Raw genomic sequence first — 20,650 nt, 5'->3', positions numbered from 1 at the left:
ACACCTGTTAATTGAAAGCATTCCAGGTAACTACCTCACGAAGCTGGTTGAGAGAATGCCAAATATAAAATATATTTTGATTTGTTTAACACTTTTTTGGTTACTACCTGATTCCATATGTGTTATTTCATAGTTTTGATGTCTTCACTATTATTCTACAATGTAGAAAATAGTTTTAAAAAATAAAGAAAAACCCTTGAATGAGTAGGTGTGTCCAAATTTTTGACTGGTACTGTGTATCAGGAACAAGTGAGGCCCTTATATGGAGCGTTGCGGGACACCACATTAAGGGCCGAAAGAATTCCATCAATGTCACATTATCATGTTTTATTGTATTTTGTGTTCAGATTAAAAGGCATGATGGATGACATCCAACTTTTCATCACAATTATATGACTATACTGAATTATATCACAAATTGAATGACTGCTTTCAGCACTCATTGTTAATGTTAGAGTATTCCCAAAATGTACTCAGGATTAAACTGCCCCCACAGGTTTATCTATCTTTCAGATAAGATCTCTGGAGACATAGTGGATATATAATATATATCTATATATATAATATATATCTATAGTCAGACTCTAGAGAGGAGAGAGGAGAGGCTCTACGTTATATGTTTGTCAACTACGTGTTGTATTGATCTGGCCTTTATACAGCCGTGACCCATAAAATATGGGCTAAACATAGACTCTGCTGTGTGGCCTGGAGCAGATGTATACATCACCAGTCAAAGACAATAGCAGACACAACTATAGGACCTCAGCATGGGATTCCCTGTCAATCCTAAACTACAGATGAAAAACAAAGGCTTGTTGAAAATGTCAACAACTTTGGTCTCAGAACATGTACGCAGCCTACACATGCTCTTATTTCAACCTATATGTAGCCTACACATGCTCTTATTTCAACCTATATGTAGCCTACACATGCTCATATTGCAACCTCTATGTAGCCTACACATGCTCATATTTCAACCTCTATGTAGCCTACACATGCTCTTATTTCAACCTATATGTAGCCTACACATGCTCATATTTCAACCTCCATGTAGCCTACACATGCTCATATTTCAACCTCTATGTAGCCTACACATGCTCTTATTTCAACCTATATGTAGCCTACACATGCTCTTATTTCAACCTCTATGTAGCCTACACATGCTCATATTTCAACCTCCATGTAGCCTACACATGCTCATATTTCAACCTCTATGTAGCCTACACATGCTCATATTTCAACCTCCATGTAGCCTACACATGCTCTTATTTCAACCTATATGTAGCCTACACATGCTCTTATTTCAACCTCTATGTAGCCTACACATGCTCATATTTCAACCTCCATGTAGCCTACACATGCTCATATTTCAACCTATATGTAGCCCACACATGCTCTTATTTCAACCTCTATGTAGCCTACACATGCTCATATTTCAACCTCTATGTAGCCTACACATGCTCATATTTCAACCTCCGTGTAGCCTACACATGCTCATATTTCAACCTCTATGTAGCCTACACATGCTCATATTTCAACCTCTATGTAGCCTACACATGCTCATATTTCAACCTCCGTGTAGCCTACACATGCTCATATTTCAACCTCTATGTAGCCTACAGTCGTGGCCAAAAGTTTTGAGAATGACACAAATATTAATTTCCACAAAGTTTGCAGCTTCAGTGTCTTCAGATATATTTGTCAGATGTTACTATGGAATACTGAAGTATAATTACAAGCATTTCATATTGAAATTATTGACAATTACATGAAGTTGATGCAAAGTCAATATTTGCAGTGTTGACCATTCTTTTTCAAGACCTCTGCAATCCACCCTGGCATGCTGTCAATTAACTTCTGGGCCAGCCCATTCAGCCCATTCTGATGGCAGCCCATTCTTGCATATTCAATGCTTGGAGTTTGTCAGAATTTGTGGGGTTTTGTTTGTTCACCCGCCTCTTGAGGATTGACCACAAGTTCTCAATGGGATTAAGGTCTGGGGAGTTTCCTGGACATGGACCCAAAATATTGATGTTTTGTTCCCCGAGCTACTTCATTATCACTTTTGCCTTATGGCAAGGTGCTCCATCATGCTGGGAAAGGCATTGTTCGTCACCAAACTGTTCCTGGATGGTTGGGAGAAGTTGCTCTCGGAGGATGTGTTGGTACCATTCTTTACTCATGGCTTCTCCAAAAGTCTTCGCCTCACTGTGCGAGCAGATGCACTCACACCTGCCTGCTGCCATTCAGAGCAAGCTCTGTACTGGTGGTGCCCCGATTCCGGAGCTGAATAAACTTTAGGAGACTTTCTTGGGCACCCTGAAGCCTTCTTCACAACAATTGAACCGCTCCCTTGAAGTTCTTGATGATCCGATAAATGGTTGATTTATGTGCAATCTTACTGGCAGCAATATCCTTGCCTGTGAAGCCCTTTTTGTGCAAAACAATGATGACGGCACGTGTTTCCTTGCAGGTAACCATGGTTGACAGAGGAAGAACAATGATTCCAAGCACCACCCTTCTTTTGAAGCTTCTAGTCTGTTATTCGAACTCAATCAGCATGACAGAGCTTCGCATTCCTAGGAAACTATGCAGTTTTTTGTTTTTTTACGTGTTATTTCTTACATTGGTACCCCAGGTCATCTTAGGTTTCATTACATACAGTCGAGAAGAACTACTGAACATAAGAGCAGCGTCAACTCACCATCAGTACGACCAAGAATATGACTTTCGCGAAGCGGACCCTGTGTTTTGCCTTTCACCCAGGACAACGGAATGGATCCCAGCCGGCGACCCCAAAAAAGACTTCGAAAAAGGGGAAAACGAAGCGGTCTTCTGGTCAGACTCCGGAGACGGGCACATCGTGCACCACTCCCTAGCATTCTCCTCGCCAATGTCCAGTCTCTTGACAACAAGGTTGATGAAATTCGAGCAAGGGTAGCATTCCAGAGGGACATCAGAGACTGTAACGTTCTTTGCTTCACGGAAACATGGCTCACTGGAGAGACGCTATTGGAGACGGTGCAGCCAGCTGGTTTCTCCACGCATCGACAGAAACAAACATCTTTCTGGTAAGAAGAGGGGCGGGGGCGTATGCTTTATGGTTAACGTGACGTGGTGTGGCCAAAACAACATACAGGAACTCAAGTCCTTCTGTTCACCTGATTTAGAATTCCTCACAATCAAATGTAGACCGCATTATCTACCAAGGGAATTCTCTTCGATTATAATCACAGCCGTATATATTCCCCCCCAAGCAGACACATCGATGGCTCTGAACAAACTTTATTTGACTCTTTGCAAACTGGAATCCATATATCCGGAGGCTGCATTCATTGTAGCTGGGGATTTTAACAAGGCTAATCTGAAAACAAGACTCCCTAAATTTTATCAGCATATCGATTGCGCAACCAGGGCTGGAAAAACCTTGGATCATTGCTATTCCAACTTCCGCGACGCATATAAGGCCCTGCCCCGCCCTCCTTTCGGAAAAGCTGACCACGACTCCATTTTGTTGATCCCTGCCTACAGACAGAAACTAAAACAAGAAGCTCCCGCTGAGGTCTGTTCAACGCTGGTCCGACCAAGCTGATTCCACACTCCAAGACTGCTTCCATCACGTGGACTGTGATATGTTCCGTATTGCGTCAGACGACAACATTTACGAATACGCTGATTCGGTGTGCGAGTTCATTAGAACGTGCGTTGAAGATGTCGTTCCCATAGCAACGATTAAAACATTCCCAAACCAGAAACCGTGGATTGATGGCAGCATTCGCGTGAAACTGAAAGCGTGAACCACTGCTTTTAATCAGGGCAAGGTGACTGGAAACATGACCGAATACAAACAGTGTAACTATTCCCTCCGCAAGGCAATCAAACAAGCTAAGCGTCAGTATAGAGACAAAGTAGAATCTCAATTCAACGGCTCAAACACAAGAGGTATGTGGCAGGGTCTACAGTCAATCACGGATTACAAAAAGAAAACCAGCACCGTCACGGACCAGGATGTCTTGCTCCCAGGCAGACTAAATAACTTTTTTGCCCGCTTTGAGGACAATACAGTGCCACTGACACTGCCCGCAACTAAAACATGCAGACTCTCCTTCACTGCAGCCGACGTGAGGAAAACATTTAAACGTGTCAACACTCGCAAGGCTGCAGGCCCAGGCGGCATCCCCAGCCGCGCCCTCAGAGCATGCGCAGACCAGCTGGCTGGTGTGTTTACGGACATATTCAATCAATCCCTATCCCAGTCTGTTGATCCCACATGCTTCACGAGGGCCACCATTGTTCCTGTTCCCAAGAAAGCTAAGGTAACTGAGCTAAACGACTACCGCCCCGTAGCACTCACTTCCGTCATCATGAAGTGCTTTGAGAGACTAGTCAAGGACCATATCACCTCCACCCAACACTGGGGCCCCACAAGGGTGCGTTCTGAGCCCTCTCCTGTACTCCCTGTTCACCCACGACTGCGTGGCCACGCACGCCTCCAACTCAATCATCAAGTTTGCGGACGACACAACAGTGGTAGGCTTGATTACCAACAACGACGAGACGGCCTACAGGAAGGAGGTGAGAGCCCTCGGAGTGTGGTGTCAGGAAAATAACCTCACACTCAACGTCAACAAAACTAAGGAGATGATTGTGGACTTCAGGAAACAGCAGAGGGAACACCCCCTATCCACATCGATGGAACAGTAGTGGAGAGGGTAGTAAGTTTTAAGTTCCTCGGCGTACACATCACAGACAAACTGAATTGGTCCACCCACACAGACAGCATCGTGAAGAAGGCGCAGCAGCGCCTCTTCAACCTCAGGAGGCTGAAGAAATTCGGCTTGTCACCAAAAGCACTCACAAACTTCTACAGATGCACAATCGAGAGCATCCTGTCGGGCTGTATCACCGCCTGGTACGGCAACAGCTCCGCCCACAACCGTAAGGCTCTCCAAAGGGTAGTGAGGTCTGCACAACGCATCACCGGGGGCAAACTACGTGCCCTCCAGGACACCTACACCACCCGATGTCACAGGAAGGCCATAAAGATCATCAAGGACAGCAACCACCCGAGCCACTGCCTGTTCACCCCGCTATCATCCAGAAGGCGAGGTCAGTACAGGTACCTCAAAGCTGGGACCGAGAGACTGAAAAACAGCTTCTATCTCAAGGCCATCAGACTGTTAAACAGCCACCACTAACATTGAGTGGCTGCTGCCAACACACTGACTCAACTCCAGCCACTTTAATAATGGGAATTGATGGGAAATGATGTAAAATATATCACTAGCCACTTTAAACAATGCTACCTAATATAATGTTCCCTACATTATTCATCTCATATGTATACGTATATACTGTACTCTATATCATCTACTGCATCCTTATGTAATACATGTATCACTAGCCACTTTAACTATGCCACTTTGTTTACATACTCATCTCATATGTATATACTGCACTCAATACCATCTACTGTATCTTGCCTATGCCGCTCTGTACCATCACTCATTCATATATCTTTATGTACATATTCTTTATCCCCTTACACTTGTGTCTATAAGGTAGTAGTTTTGGAATTGTTAGCTAGATTACTTGTTGGTTATTACTGCATTGTCGGAACTAGAAGCACAAGCATTTCGCTACACTCGCACTAACATCTGCTAACCATGTGTATGTGGCAAATACAATTTGATTTGATTTGATATCCAGCCTTGTCCTCGTCAAAACTCACACCTGTGTTAACGAGAGAATCACTGACATGATGTCACCTGGTCCTTTTGTGGCATGGCTGAAATGCAGTGGAAATGTTTTTTTTTGTGGATTCAGTTCATTTACATGGCAAAGAGGGACTGCAATTAATTGCAATTCATCTGATCACTCTTCATAACATTCTGGAGTATATGCAAATTGCCATCATACAAACTGAGGCAGCAGACTTTGTGAAAATTAATATTTGTGTAATTCTCAAAACTTTTGGCCACGACTGTACACATGCTCATATTTCAACTTCTATGTAGCCTACACATGCTCATGTTGCATTAGCCATCAAGCCTCAAACCTCAAGCCTGAGATTTATGCTGACAATAGTGTTCTATGTTATATATACAGTGCCTTGCGAAAGTATTCGGCCCCCTTGAACTTTGCGAACTTTTGCCACATTTCAGGCTTCAAACATAAAGATATAAAACTGTATTTTTTTGTGAAGAATCAACAACAAGTGGGACACAATCATGAAGTGGAACGACATTTATTGGATATTTCAAACTTTTTTAACAAATCAAAAACTGAAAAATTGGACGTGCAAAATTATTCAGCCCCCTTAAGTAATACTTTGTAGCACCACCTTTTGCTGCGATTACAGCTGTAAGTCGCTTGGGGTATGTCTCAAGTTTTGCACATCGAGAGACTGACATTTTTTCCCATTCCTCCTTGCAAAACAGCTCGAGCTCAGTGAGGTTGGATGGAGAGCATTTGTGAACAGCAGTTTTCAGTTCTTTCCACAGATTCTCGATTGGATTCAGGTCTGGACTTTGACTTGGCCATTCTAACACCTGGATATGTTTATTTTTGAACCATTCCATTGTAGATTTTGCTTTATGTTTTGGATCATTGTCTTGTTGGAAGACAAATCTCCGTCCCAGTCTCAGGTCTTTTGCAGACTCCATCAGGTTTTCTTCCAGAATGGTCCTGTATTTGGCTCCATCCATCTTCCCATCAATTTTAACCATCTTCCCTGTCCCTGCTGAAGAAAAGCAGGCCCAAACCATGATGCTGCCACCACCATGTTTGACAGTGGGGATGGTGTGTTCAGGGTGTTGCTTTTACGCCAAACATAACATTTTGCATTGTTGCCAAAAAGTTCAATTTTGGTTTCATCTGACCAGAGCACCTTCTTCCACATGTTTGGTGTGTCTCCCAGGTGGCTTATGGCAAACTTTAAACAACACTTTTTATGGATATCTTTAAGAAATGGCTTTCTTCTTGCCACTCTTCCATAAAGGCCAGATTTGTGCAATATACGACTGATTGTTGTCCTATGGACAGAGTCTCCCACCTCAGCTGTAGATCTCTGCAGTTCATCCAGAGTGATCATGGGCCTCTTGGCTGCATCTCTGATCAGTCTTCTCCTTGTATGAGCTGAAAGTTTAGAAGGACGGCCAGTTCTTGGTAGATTTGCAGTGGTCTGATACTCCTTCCATTTCAATATTATCGCTTGCACAGTGTTCCTTGGGATGTTTAAAGCTTGGGAAATTTTTTTGTATCCAAATCCGGCTTTAAACTTCTTCACAACAGTATCTCGGACCTGCCTGGTGTGTTCCTTGTTCTCCTCTGCGCTTTTAACGGACCTCTGAGACTATCACAGTGCAGGTGCATTTATACGGAGACTTGATTACACACAGGTGGATTGTATTTATCATCATTAGTCATTTAGGTCAACATTGGATCATTCAGAGATCCTCACTGAACTTCTGGAGAGAGTTTGCTGCACTGAAAGTAAAGGGGCTGAATAATTTTGCACGCCCAATTTTTCAGTTTTTGATTTGTTAAAAAAGTTTGAAATATCCAATAAATGTCGTTCCACTTCATGATTGTGTCCCACTTGTTGTTGATTCTTCACAAAAATATACAGTTTTATATCTTTATGTTTGAAGCCTGAAATGTGGCAAAAGGTCGCAAAGTTCAAGGGGGCCGAATACTTTCGCAAGGCACTGTATAAGAAGGGATTGTAGTTGTTTATTCATGAAGTAAACTGAAATCCCAATTATCCTCATTGGTTTTCAAGCTTGGACATACTGCATAGATTCTATTCCATAATACATTTTAATGTTTCAAAATAGGACTCTGTTCTAGACTAAAATAAATGTGACTTTCTTTAGACACTACCAAAAACCTCTGTGGAGTAATTAAACTCAGAAAACTGGGACTAGGCTGTCCAGGCTGACCAGTAGTGGGGACTGAGGTTTCTGATGAGCCTAGAACTGTCTCAGGGATTTGGGGATGACAGGCTATTTATACATCTCACTTCAACATCTGACTACCCACAACTGAACTGGCCAGAGAAATCATATCCCTCTCTTAGGAACTGATCCTGACCAAAAGATATCTAGGCCAGAGTGAAAAAAATAAAATTACATTTCGAAAAAACAAATGCTATGTGTGTCAATCTAAATTGTGATTGAAAAATGTAACTAATCTTCTATTGTTCTAAATTGTGAGTTGATCTTGTTTCCTCAGGTGCCTATCATGTAATAAGAGGCATTTGAGAAATGAAGTGGCATATTTGACATGCCATTTAGTCTCTGCTGTAGCCAGGGGCTTAGCAACATACAGAAGCCTAAATATAATAAAAGCTTGACTGTCCTCTATGATCCAGTCAAGACCATTCCTTCTGACCAGATGATCTGTTCAACATGATCTCTGCACCATCTCCAATTCACATACCACCCCAACAGAAGGCCCAATTTCTATTGACCTCCACACTGCCCTCACCCACCTGGACAAAAGGAATACCGACAGTTGAAGTCGGAAGTTCACATACACCTTAGGCAAATACATTTAAACTCAAGTTTTTCACAATTCCTGACATTTAATCCTAGTAAACATTCTCTGTCTTAGGTCAGTTAGGATCACCACTTTACTTTAAGAATGTGAAATGTCAGAAAAATAGTAGAGAGAATGATTTATTTCAGCTTTTATTTCTTTCATCACATTCCCAGTGGGTCAGAAGTTTACATACATTCAATTAGTATTTGCTAGCATTGCCTTTAAATTGTTTAACTTGGTTCAAATGTTTTGGGTAGCCTTCCACAAGCTTCCCATAATAAGTTGGGGGAATTTTGGCCCATTCCTCCTGACAGAGCTGGTGTAACTGAGTCAGGTTTGTAGGCCTCCTATTTCGCACAGGCTTTTTCAGTTCTGCCCACAAATGTTCTATAGGATTGAGGTGAGGACTTTGTTGTCCTTAAACCTTTTTGCCACAACTTTGGAAGTATGCTTGGGGTCATTGTCCATTTAGAAGACCCATTTGCGACCAAGCTTTAACTTCCTGACTGATGTCTTGATATGTTTCTTCAATATATCCACATTTTTCCGTCCTCATAATGCTATCTATTTTGTGAAGTGCACCAGTCCCTCCTGCAGCAAAGCACCCCCACAACATGATGCTGCCACCCCCGTGCTTCATGGTTGGAATGGTGTTCTTCGGCTTGCAAGCATCCCCCTTTTTCCTCCTAACATAACGATGGTCCTTATGGCCAAACAGTTCAATTTTTGTTTCATCAGACCAGAGGACATTTCTCCAAAAAGTCCGATCTTTGTCCCCATGTGCAGTTGCAAACCGTAGTCTGGCTTCTTTATGACGGTTTTGGAGCAGTGGCGTCTTCCTTGCTGAGCGGCCTTTCAGGTTATGTCGATATAGGACTCGTTTTACTGTGGAAATAGATACTTTTGTACCTGTTTCCTCCAGCCTCTTCACAAGGTCCTTTGCTGTTGTTCTGGGATTGATTTGCACTTTTCGCAGCAAAGTAAGTTAATCGCTAGGAGACAGAACGCGTCTTCTTCCTGAGAGGTATGGTGGCTGCGTGGTCCCATGGTGTTTATACTTGCATACTATTGTTTGTACAGATGAACGTGGTACCTTCAGGCATTTGGAAATTGCTCCCAACGATGAACCAGACTTGTGGAGGTCTACAATTGTTTTTCTGAGGTCTTGGCTGATTTATATTTTCCCATGATGTCAAGCAAAGAGGCACTGAGTTTGAACGTAGGCCTTGAAATACATCCACAGGTAACTCCAATTGACTCAAATTATGTCAATTAGCCTATCAAAAGCTTCTAAAGCCATGACATCATTTTCGGAAATTTTCCAAGCTGTTTAAAGTCACAGTCAACTTAGTGTATGTAAACTTCTGACCCACTGGAATTGTGATACAGTGAATTATAAGTTAAATAATCTGTAAACAATTGTTGGAAAAATGATTGTGTCATGCACAAAGTAGATGTCCTAACCGACTTGGCAAAACTATAGTTTGTTAACAAGACATTTGTGGAGTGGTTGAAAAACGAGTTTTAATGAGTCCAACCTAAGTGTATGTTAACTTCCGACTTCAAATGTATGTAGGAATGTTGTTAATTGACTACAGCTCAGCATTCAACACCATAGTCCACTCCAAGCTCAACACCATGCTCAGGACCCTGGGACTGAACACCTCCCACTGCAACTGGATCCTGAACTTCCTGACGGGCCAGGTAGGTAACAACACCATGAACACAGGGGCCCCTCAGAGGTGTGTGCTTAGTCCAATCCTTTACTCCCTGGTCACTCATGACTTGTAACTCCAACACCATCATCAAGTTTGCTGACGACACGATGGTGGTAGGACTGATCACAGACCCCGATGAGGCAGCCTATGGGGATGGGATCAGAGACCTGGCAGTGTGGTGCCAGGATAACAACCTCTCCCTTAAAACTTCTTAGGGCTAGGCCCCTTTTTCTCCACTTCCTGCCTGAATGACGTGTCCAAAGTAAACTTCCTGTAGCTCAGGCCCTGAAGCCAGGATATGCATATAATTGGTACCATTGGAAAGAAAACACGTTGAAGTTTGTAGAAATGTTAAAATAATGTAGGAAAATATAACACAATAGATATGGTAGGAGAACATCCAAAGAAAAACCAAACAGATTTTTTTTGAGAGACCATCCTCTTAGAAATGCAAGAGAAATGTCATATTGAAAATTAGCCCCCTGGATGCAATTCCGATGGCTTCCACAGAGTGTCAGCAGTCTATGTTCAAGGTTTCAGGCTTGTAACTTCAAAAACAAATAAGAAATATCAGTTTTAGTAGAAGGACACAGTCTTGGAAATTTGTGTTAGCTCGTGCCATGAAGACATTACGCACCTGCTAAAATCGGTTTCCTATTGAACATACAGTATGTGAATGTATGAAACCTGTGCCTGTTGGAAAAACATTTTGATGTGGGGCGCCGTCCTCAAACAATTGCATGGCATGTTTCGCTGTAATAGCTACTGTAAATCGTACAGTGCAGCTAGATTAACAAGAATGTAAGCTTTCAGCCGATGAGACACTTATATGCATTTAAAAGTTTAAAATCCATAATATTTCTGATTATTAATTTGAAATAACTTTGGCGAGACAAAGCTTATCGTGGACTAAAGGAAACGGAGGACCGAACACGCCCCCATCCACATCGATGGGGAAGTAGTGGAGCAGGTCGAGAGCTTCAAGTTTCTCGGTGTCCACATCACTAATGAATTAGCATGGTCCACACACACACCCACGCAGTTGTGAAGAGGGCATGACAGAAGAGGGCCTCTTCCCCGTCAGGAGGCTGGAAAGATTTTGGCATGGGCCCTCAGATCCTCAAAATGGTCTACAGCTGCACGATTGAGAGCATCTTGACTGGCTGCATCACCGCTTGGTATGGCAACTGCTAGGCACTCGACCGCAAGGTGCTACAGAGGGTGGTGAGTAGGGCTGGGAATTGCCAGGGACCTCACAATACGATATCACAATACTTTGGTGACTATACGATATGTATTGCGATTCTTACGATTCTATATGTATTGCGATTCTCACGATTCTATATGTACTGCGATTCAATACTGTGATTTTATTGCGATTCAGTGTTTCAAACACATTGCCTGCCACATGTCTGCTGCAGACAGACAGTTTTTATCAGTCATTTTTTTTTTTAAATAATGTTTTAATTAAAATAAATTGGCTCCCTATTTAAAAATAAGATGGAGAACAAACTATTAAGGAAATTGTCAAAATAAATATTCTGATATGTAACTGTATCGATTTTCTCCCCCCATCACTAGTGGTGAGTACGGCTCAGCACACTCACTTACACTGACGCCCCAACACACACACACACACACACACGCATACATGAATACTGATGCCACACACACTCACCACATACACTGCTTTCACTGTCTATTATCTATCGTGTTGCCTTGTCACTTTACCCCTACCATTATGTACCTAGCTACCTCAATTACCCCTGCACATCAAGTACCCCTGCACATCGACTCAGTGCTGGTATAAATACATTTTCAAAATATGTTTTATTGTGAAAAGGGGGGGGGGGGGGGATCAGCCATAGTAGTACGGTGCTTCTGGAGCCAATTAGGGTTACGGGCCCATCAACAAATTGTTCACCTTGTCAGCTCGGGTATTCAAACCAGCGACCTTTCAGTTACTGGCCCAACGCTCTAAGCGCTAAGCTACGTGTATATACATATAGCCATGTACACTAAGGGTACAAAACATTAGGAACATCTGCTCTTTCCATGACATAGACTGACCAGGTGAATCCAGGTGAAAGCTATGATCCCTTATTGATGTCACTTGTTAAATCCACTTCAATCAGTGTAGATGAAGGGGAGGAGACGGGTTAAAGAAGGATGTTTAAGCTTTGAGACAATTGAGACATGGATTGTGGACGTGTGCCATTCAGAGGGTGAATGGGCAAGAATAAATATTTAAGCGCCTTTGATCGAGGTATGGTAGTAGGTGCCAGGTGCACCGGGTTTGAGTGTGTCAAGAACTACAATGCTGCTGGGTTTTTCAGGCCCAACAGTTTCCCATGTGTATCAAGATTGGTCCACCACCCAAAGGACATCCAGCCAACTTGACACAACTGTGGGAAGCATTGGAGTCAACATGGGCCAGCATCCCTGTGGAAAGATTTCAACACCTTGTAGAGTCCATGCCCCGACAAATTTAGGCTGTTCTGAGGTCAAAAGGGCAACTCAATATTAGAAAGGTAAGCCTAATGTTTAACCCTACCCTAATCTTTTGTACACTCAGTGTATATAGCCATGTTATTTTTACTCGTTATTGCTATTCACTGTGTATTTATTCCTCATGTCACTATTTCTATTTTTATTATATCTTTAACTCTGCATTGTTGTTAGTCTACACCTGTAGTTTACGAAGCATGTGACAAATATAATTAGATTTGGAGGCATGAACTCATACAGTACATCACACAGATAACATCAGTCAGTGCTTCTAAGTTTATCATTTCCACTCAAAAATATTATCAACCCCTACAAAAATGTCCATTAATTAGAATCCACATAATAATTCACATTTCCTATCGCTGCAGGATTATTTTTTCTGCTATAGCAAACTGGCTCAAATGAAGATCCTACATCTGTAGGAGCCTCTGGGAAAACACAACACTTCAGTATGTTTACATGGAATTAGAATTCACTATGAATATTATCTGTCTGTGGTGAGTTGATGCATACAGAATAAGAAATGGGATGATACTGTCTATTAAAGATGGATTCCGTGACGGTGAAACGTCTATTTGCGATATTACAACAACAAAGAAGTTACTGCAAACAATGAAGACTGTTTTCTTCCCCCTCGGATATCATTGCAAGCGTGATAGAACTGCAGAATATTTACTGCAAAAAGAATTGCCACGCTATATAATAAGTACATGAATTCAGAATAGGCTCAGTAGGCTACCTCATTAAATACCTGTTATTACCTATTCCTCAATAATAACATAAGCTTATTTTCTGTCAATTAAAAACTCCACAACATTGTATATCTTTGAACATTAGGGTAACTTCTGCATGCCAGATATACAGGCAACTGTAAGTTGTAAGTTGTATTTCATGTGATGATTGAGACCCCTGTTAGGATCTGCTATCCCGGGCAGAACCCATCAAATCGAGAACTTCCAGCAAATCAGACGTGGCAATTTTTTCTGAGCATTTGTTATCAGCCATAGGGGGTTATTAGACTGATGCTTTCTGGGAGTGCTGGCTAAATAACATTATCTTGGATTACACATAACCAAAAAGTATTACCTCTAAAGCTTAAGCAAAATTGGACCTCCTGAGAGGAGCACAATTGGCCCAGCGTAGTCCGGGTTAGGGGGGGTTTAGCCGGCCCGGGATGTCCTTGTGCCTTGTGCCATCGAGCTCTAGCGACTCATGTGGTGGGCCGGGCGCATGCACATTGACTTCTTTCGTCAGCTGTACAGTGTTTCCTCCGACACATTGGTGCGGCTGGCTTCCGGGTTAAGCGAGCAGCGTGTCAAGAAGCAGTGCAGCTTGGCAAGGTCGTGTTACTAGGCAATTGATTATTTGAGGCATGAAATCTATACTGTAAAACAACAAACAACAACATAAAGAGTTTGAATGTCTATTGCAAACTCTCCCATATGTTTCAGATGTCTTGATTTTATTTGGATGGAAACGTTTCAACTCAGGATCAACCATTATGGATGCTTTTCATCATTTTTATGAAGACTGACTGGACATTAGAAACTGCTAGAATTTAAATTGATTATCATGAAAAGTTAATATTTTTATGTGAAAATTAAAACTATGAGAAGTTATCTTTGTATAGAAAAGTGTTCATATAATTCAACTTAAGTAAAATTGTAAATCTTAAAAACAAATGTGATGGAATACAAATGTTCATCTGTATTTGCACATTTAAAAAAGAACAATACATTTACATTCAGGATGTTAAAAATGTAACCAAGTGGGGCTTCCTAAACCACCCCATGATGATCACGATGTCTCCTGTATCCATCCTTCAATGTGGAGATGCAGATGGCAATGTGTTAGTATCCTTTACTTGGACATATTCTAGCGTTGCATCCCAAATGGTACCCTATTCTCTACCCAGTACACTACTTTTGACAGAAGCCCTATGGGCCCTGGTCAAAAGTAGTGTACTATGTAGGGAAATGGGTGCCATTTGTGACACATCCTAACTGCCCACAGTAGCGCCAGATGCCGTGCTTTAGGTGTTCAGAACAGTCGACCGGCTGGTCAGAGACGGAGTCTATTACCAACACATCTGTTACACATGACTTTCTGGCAACGGACACTTTCTCTCTTTTAGTAATCTATTTCAGTGGTGTGTGTGTGGGGGGGGTTCTATGCAAACAGCTCGGAGAATTCAATATTGATGTTATTAAACAAGGTAGCTTCCTGTAGGCCTACACATACAGTATTTGTTTACAACATTTGATGTAGGGCTAGGCCTATTAACTGTTGCTAATCTACTATAGTTGCTTAGCCTACCTATCAATATTCAAAACTTTATGGTTCAAAACTTCTGTTTCTTTAGTTGTCAAGCTATGTCAAAGATAAGTCTAAAATCAATTTCATCTCTCCTTGTCAACGGTGACATAAACGGAAGAGCACAGTCAATGGCCAGCCCCTGCTGTAGGATAATGAGGCTCGGTTAATGGTCATCTACCTTAAAGTGAGAGTGATATCATGCGCCTTATAGGCAGGCATGTTCTGCTGGAAGAAATACTAGGCTACTTTGTGTTGTGTTATGTTTCTGTAGGCCGAAATACATTATTTTAAATTGTATTCGACCACTTGTAGAGCTGAGCCAGCCAATAGCCTAATAAGCCTTCTTTAAATGTTATAGCTGACGCCTCAGCCAAGTATGGTCTGCACTACGTCATTGATGTAGCTCATTTTCTCCGGTCAGCTACTCAATCGTGGGCTAATCTTGTTTCATGTAGCTGTAGGTTAGTTACATGTTCATCCAGCTTATTCTGACATTGTCACTTCATGAGAATTTATCGAATGCATGAACATTCTGTTTCACTAAAGCTGTGAAAATGGAATACCTGTGTTTTCATGTTAAAATACTATGGTTTATGAATCAACTCCCCGTTGTATGCTAGTGCTACAGTCGGCTGCATCACTGTCAGAAGAAACCAACACACCAGCAGGCTGGCACAGTGAGCTCACCTGTAGGGGTCTCTGGCTGAATAGGACTCCATGTAACCCTCGTCGATGTCAGAAGGACGTCGTGACTCTTCTTCCCTATTTGAAATATCCCTCTCACTATCGGTTCGTCGTAATCGGTGTACCGTTTCTCTGACTGTTCATCTTCCCGATCAAACGACTCCTCCCCGCAAAGCTGGGGAGCTGAGACCGAGCGTTTCTCGTTTTTTTGTTGTTGTGGTTGTTGCCTTCTGTTTTTCTTCTTCTTCCCACGGGTTCCTTTACTCACGGGCGACACCGGTTCCGTCTCGCTCAACTCCTCCTGGCTCTCTGACCAAGCGTTCCGTGCATTTGATTTTAAAGGGGATTCAAACATGATTTAAATACGATAAGAGTAAAGTCTAATTTTCGGAATGGTGCCTTGGAGACTATTTACTGGGTGGGCGCGTGCCCGCGAGGGTAAGGTTATTATGGCAGGTCCGCCAGTTGAAACTTCCCCCTCGGCCTCGCGCGCCCGTGGCCGTCCCTCCCGGTCATGCGCCTGCATCTCCATAGTTTATTTCTTGAAGTTGCTCACTTGCATCTAATGGATGACATATGGGACCAAGATGACTTTGCTACTTTGATAAATAATACATAACGACTACGTTTATTACGGATAGAGCATTACATCAGTTTAAGAAGCTGTGAACCTATAGGTACTGAACAAAAATCAGCGTGGGAAAAAGTACTCAATTGTCATACTTCAGTAAAAGTAAAGATATCTTAATGGAAAATGACTCGAGTAAAAGTGAAAGTCACCCAGTAAAATACTACTTGAGTAGAAGTCTAAAAGTATCTGGTTTTAAATGTACTTATGTACAGTGGTGGGAAAAGTACTCAATTGTCAAAAGTAAATGCTATACATCAAATGCCTTATATTCAGCAAACCAGACAGCACGATTTCCTTATTATTTAATTGTTTTAATTGACAGCCAGGGGCACACTCCAATACTCAGACATCATTTACAAACAAAGTATTTGTGTTTAGTGAGTCTGCCAGATCAGAGGCCGTAGGGATGACCATGGAGGTTCTCTTGACAAGTGCATGATTTGTAACATTTTCCTGTACTCCTAAGCATTCAATTGTAACGAGTAGTTTTGGGTGTCAAGGAAAATGTATGGGGTAAAATGTACATTATTTTCTTTAGGAATGTAGTGAAGTAAAAGTAAATGTTGTCAAAAATATAAATAGTAATGTACAGATACAGTAGAAGTTGACATACACTTAGGTTGGAGTCATTCAAACTTGTTTTTCAACCACTCCACAAATGACTTGTTAACAAGCTATAGTTTTGGCAAGTTGTTTAGGACATCTACTTTGTGCATGACACAAGTAATTTTTCCAACAATTGTTTACAGATATATTATTTCCCTTATAATTCCCGGTATCAAAATTCCAGTGGGTCAGAAGATTACATACACTAAGTTGACTGTGCCTTTAAACAGCTTGGAAAATTCCAGAAAATGATGTCCTGGCTTTAGAAGCTTCTGAAAGGCTAATTGACATCATTTGAGCCAATTGAAAGTGTACCTGTGGATGTATTTCAAGGCCTACCTTCAAGCTCAGTACCTCTTTGCTTGACATCATGGGAAAATCAAAATAAATCAGCCAAGACCTCAGAAAAAAAATTTAAAATATTATTTCTGTCAAGTATTGCACACATTTGTTTACATCCCAGTTAGTGAGCATTTCTCCTCTGCCAAGATAACCTGACAGTTGTGGCATATCAAGAAACTGATTAAACATCATGATCATTGCACAGGTGCACCTTGTGCTGGGGACAATAAACGGCTACTCTAAAATTAACAGTTTTGTCACACAATGCAATACCACAGATGTCTCAAGAGTGTGCAATTGGCATACTGACTGCAGGAATGTCCATCAGAGTTGCTGCCAGGGAATTGAATGTTAATTTCTCTACCATAAACCACCTCCAACGTTGTTTTAGAGAATTTGGCGGTATGTCCAACCGGCTTCACAACCGCAGACCACGCGTAACCACGCCAGCCCAGGACCTCCACATCCGGCTTCTTCATCTGCAAGATTGTCTGAGACCAGCCACTCGGACAGCTGTGCGTATGCACAACCAAAGCATTTCTGCACAAACTGTCAGAAACCGTCTCAGGGAAGCTCATCTGCATGCTTGTTGTGAGCTCTTCACAGATGAATCCCGGTTTCAACTGCACCAGGCGTTGTCTGGGAGAGCGGTTTGCTGATGTCATGGGGCACTATGTTCACAACATTGGTGGTGGTGGGGTTATGGTATTAGCAGGCATAAGCTATGGACAATGAACACATTTTATTGATGGCAATTTGTATGCACAGAGATACCGTAATGAGTTCCTGAGGCCCATTGCCGTGCCATTCATCGGCCAGCGTGTTTCACTTCCCACCAATATCTATTCCAGCAAATTCGCACAGCCATTGAAGGGGAGTGGGTCAACATTCCACAGCCTGATCAACACTATGCAAAGGAAATATGTCGCACTGCATGAGGCAAATGGTGGTCACGTCAGATACTGAATGGTTTTCTGATCCATGCCCCTACTTGTTTTTAAGGTATCTGTGACCAAAAGATCCATATCTATAATCCCAGTCATGCAAAATCCATAGATTATTTTTTATGTGTAGTTTTGATTGACACAAGGTTGACTATAGCTTCTATTAAAATGCTAAGCAAAACTGTATTATCATAGAGTCTATTAGGGATAGTTCACTGTAAAACATTAAACTGAACATAATAGAAGTTCAAAAGAAAATGTATTTTATTTTCCTATATCGAAGCATGTTACACTCTTAAAAATGCTGGATTAAAAATAACCCAATTTGGGGCCTCCCGAGTGGCGCAGGGGTCTAAAGCACTGCATCGCAGTGCTTGAAGTGTCACTACAGACCCGGGTTTGATCCCAGGCTGTGTCGCAGCTGACCGGGTGACCCATGAGGCGGCGTACAATTGGTCCAGCGTCGTCTGGGTTAGGGGAGGGTTTGGCAGGCCGGGATGTCCTTGTCCCAGCGACTCCTTGTGGCGGGTCGGGCGCATACACGCTGACTTTTGTTTCCTCAGACACATTGGTGCAGCTGGCTTCCAGGTTAAGTGGGCAGTGTGTCAAGAACTAGTGCGGCTTGGCAGGGTCGTGTTTCGGAGGACACGTGGCTCTCGACCTTCGCCTCTTCCGAGTCCGTATGGGAGTTGCAACGATGGGACAAGAATGTAACTACCAATTGCATATTGCTAAAAAATAAAACAATTTGTGTTTTTTGGTGGGTAAATATTGGGCAGAACACACGCTGGATTATTTTGACCCAACCAGTTGGGTTGCGTGAATAACCCAAATATGGGTTAATTGAACCATTATTTTAGATATTTTTTACTCTCATGCTGGGTTGACCTAGCAGCTGGGTCTTTTATTATGTAATCCTTAGGATATTTTCAGGAGGCGTGTCTTATTATAGGCTTGGCTTTCAGATAGCTCTTGTTTATTTTAATGAACCTTTATTTAAACAGGGAGTCACATTGAGATTAAACATATATTTTACAAGAGAGACCTGTAAACATTACAATAAAAAAGGAATAATGAAACAACATACACATATAAAGTACCAGCAAAAAGTAGACACACCTACACATTCTAGGGTATTTCTTTATTTTACTATTTTCTACATTGTAGAATAATAGTGAAGACATCAAAACATTGAAATAACAAATCATGTGGAATCATGTAGTAACCAAAAAAGTGCTAAATAAATCAAAATATATTTTATATTCTTCAAAGTAGCCACCATTTGCTCTACCATTCGCTCTACCAGCTTAATCTGCAATGCTTTTCCAACAGTCTTGAAGGAGTTACCATATATGCTGAGCACAGTTTGGCTGCTTTTCCTTCACTCTGCAGTCCAACTCATCCCAAACCATCTCAATTGGGTTGAGGTTGGGTGATTGTGGGGGCCAGGTCATCTGATGCAGCACTCCATTACTCTCTTTATTGGTCAAATAGCCCTTACACAGCGTGGAGGTGTGTTGGGTCATTGTCCTGTTGAAAAACAAATGATAGTCCCACTAAGCGCAAACCAGATGGGATGGCGTAACGCTGCAGAATGCTGTGGTAGCCATGATGGTTAAGTGTGCCTTGAATTCTAAATAAATCACTGACAGTGTCACCAGCGAAGCACACCCACACCATCCCACCTCCTCCTCCATGCTTCACGGTGGGAACCACACGTGGAGATCATCCGTTTACCAACTCTGCATCTCACAAAGACACAGCAGTTGGAACCAAAAATCTGGACTCGTCAAACCAAAGGACAGATTTCCACCAGTCTAATGTCCATTGCTCGTGTTTCTTTGCCAAAGCAAGTCTCTTCTCATTATTAGTGTCCCTTCATTGTGGTTTCTTTGCAGCAATTCGACCATCAAGGCCTGATTAACACGGTCTCCTCTGAACAGTTGATGTTGAGATGTCTGTTACTTGAACTCTGTGAAGCATTTGTTTGGGAGGGCATTTCTGAGGCTGGTAACTCTAATGAACTTATCCTCTGAGGTACTTATCCTCTGGGGTAACTCTGTGTCTTCCTTTCCTGTGGCAGTCCTCATGAGAGCCAGTTTCATCATAGCGCTTGATGGTTGACTGACTATCGGGACTTAAAGTAATGATGGACTGTCGTTTCTCATTGCCTATTTGAGCTGTTCTTGCCATAATATGGACTTGGTCTTTTACCAAATAGGGCTATCTTCTGTATACCAACCCTAACTCGTCACAACACAACTGATTGGCTCAAATGCATTAAGAAGGAAACAAATTCCACAAATGAACTTTTATTAACAAGGCACACCTGTTAATTGAAAAGCATTCCAGGTGAC

The 20,650-nt window shown here is 42.1% G+C and overlaps 1 protein-coding gene across 1 annotated transcript in view; it reads right to left on the bottom strand.

Moving 5' to 3' along the window:
• The window catches only part of cerkl (ceramide kinase-like), a 164,783-nt gene extending 148,529 nt beyond the window's left edge, over positions 1-16,254 (bottom strand). Inside the window, exon 1 of the mRNA XM_065018341.1 lies at positions 15,774-16,254. Coding sequence (XP_064874413.1) covers positions 15,774-16,125 — 352 coding nt within the window. The 5' untranslated portion in view covers positions 16,126-16,254. The remainder of the gene's footprint in view (positions 1-15,773) is intronic.
• Between the last annotated feature and the right edge of the window lie 4,396 nt (positions 16,255-20,650).

Source organism: Oncorhynchus nerka, linkage group LG1 (assembly GCF_034236695.1).
Source record: "Oncorhynchus nerka isolate Pitt River linkage group LG1, Oner_Uvic_2.0, whole genome shotgun sequence".
NCBI classification, from domain to species: domain Eukaryota; kingdom Metazoa; phylum Chordata; class Actinopteri; order Salmoniformes; family Salmonidae; genus Oncorhynchus; species Oncorhynchus nerka.
Note: the sequence above shows the minus strand (reverse complement) of the source record. Positions and strands in the feature narration are given on the sequence as shown.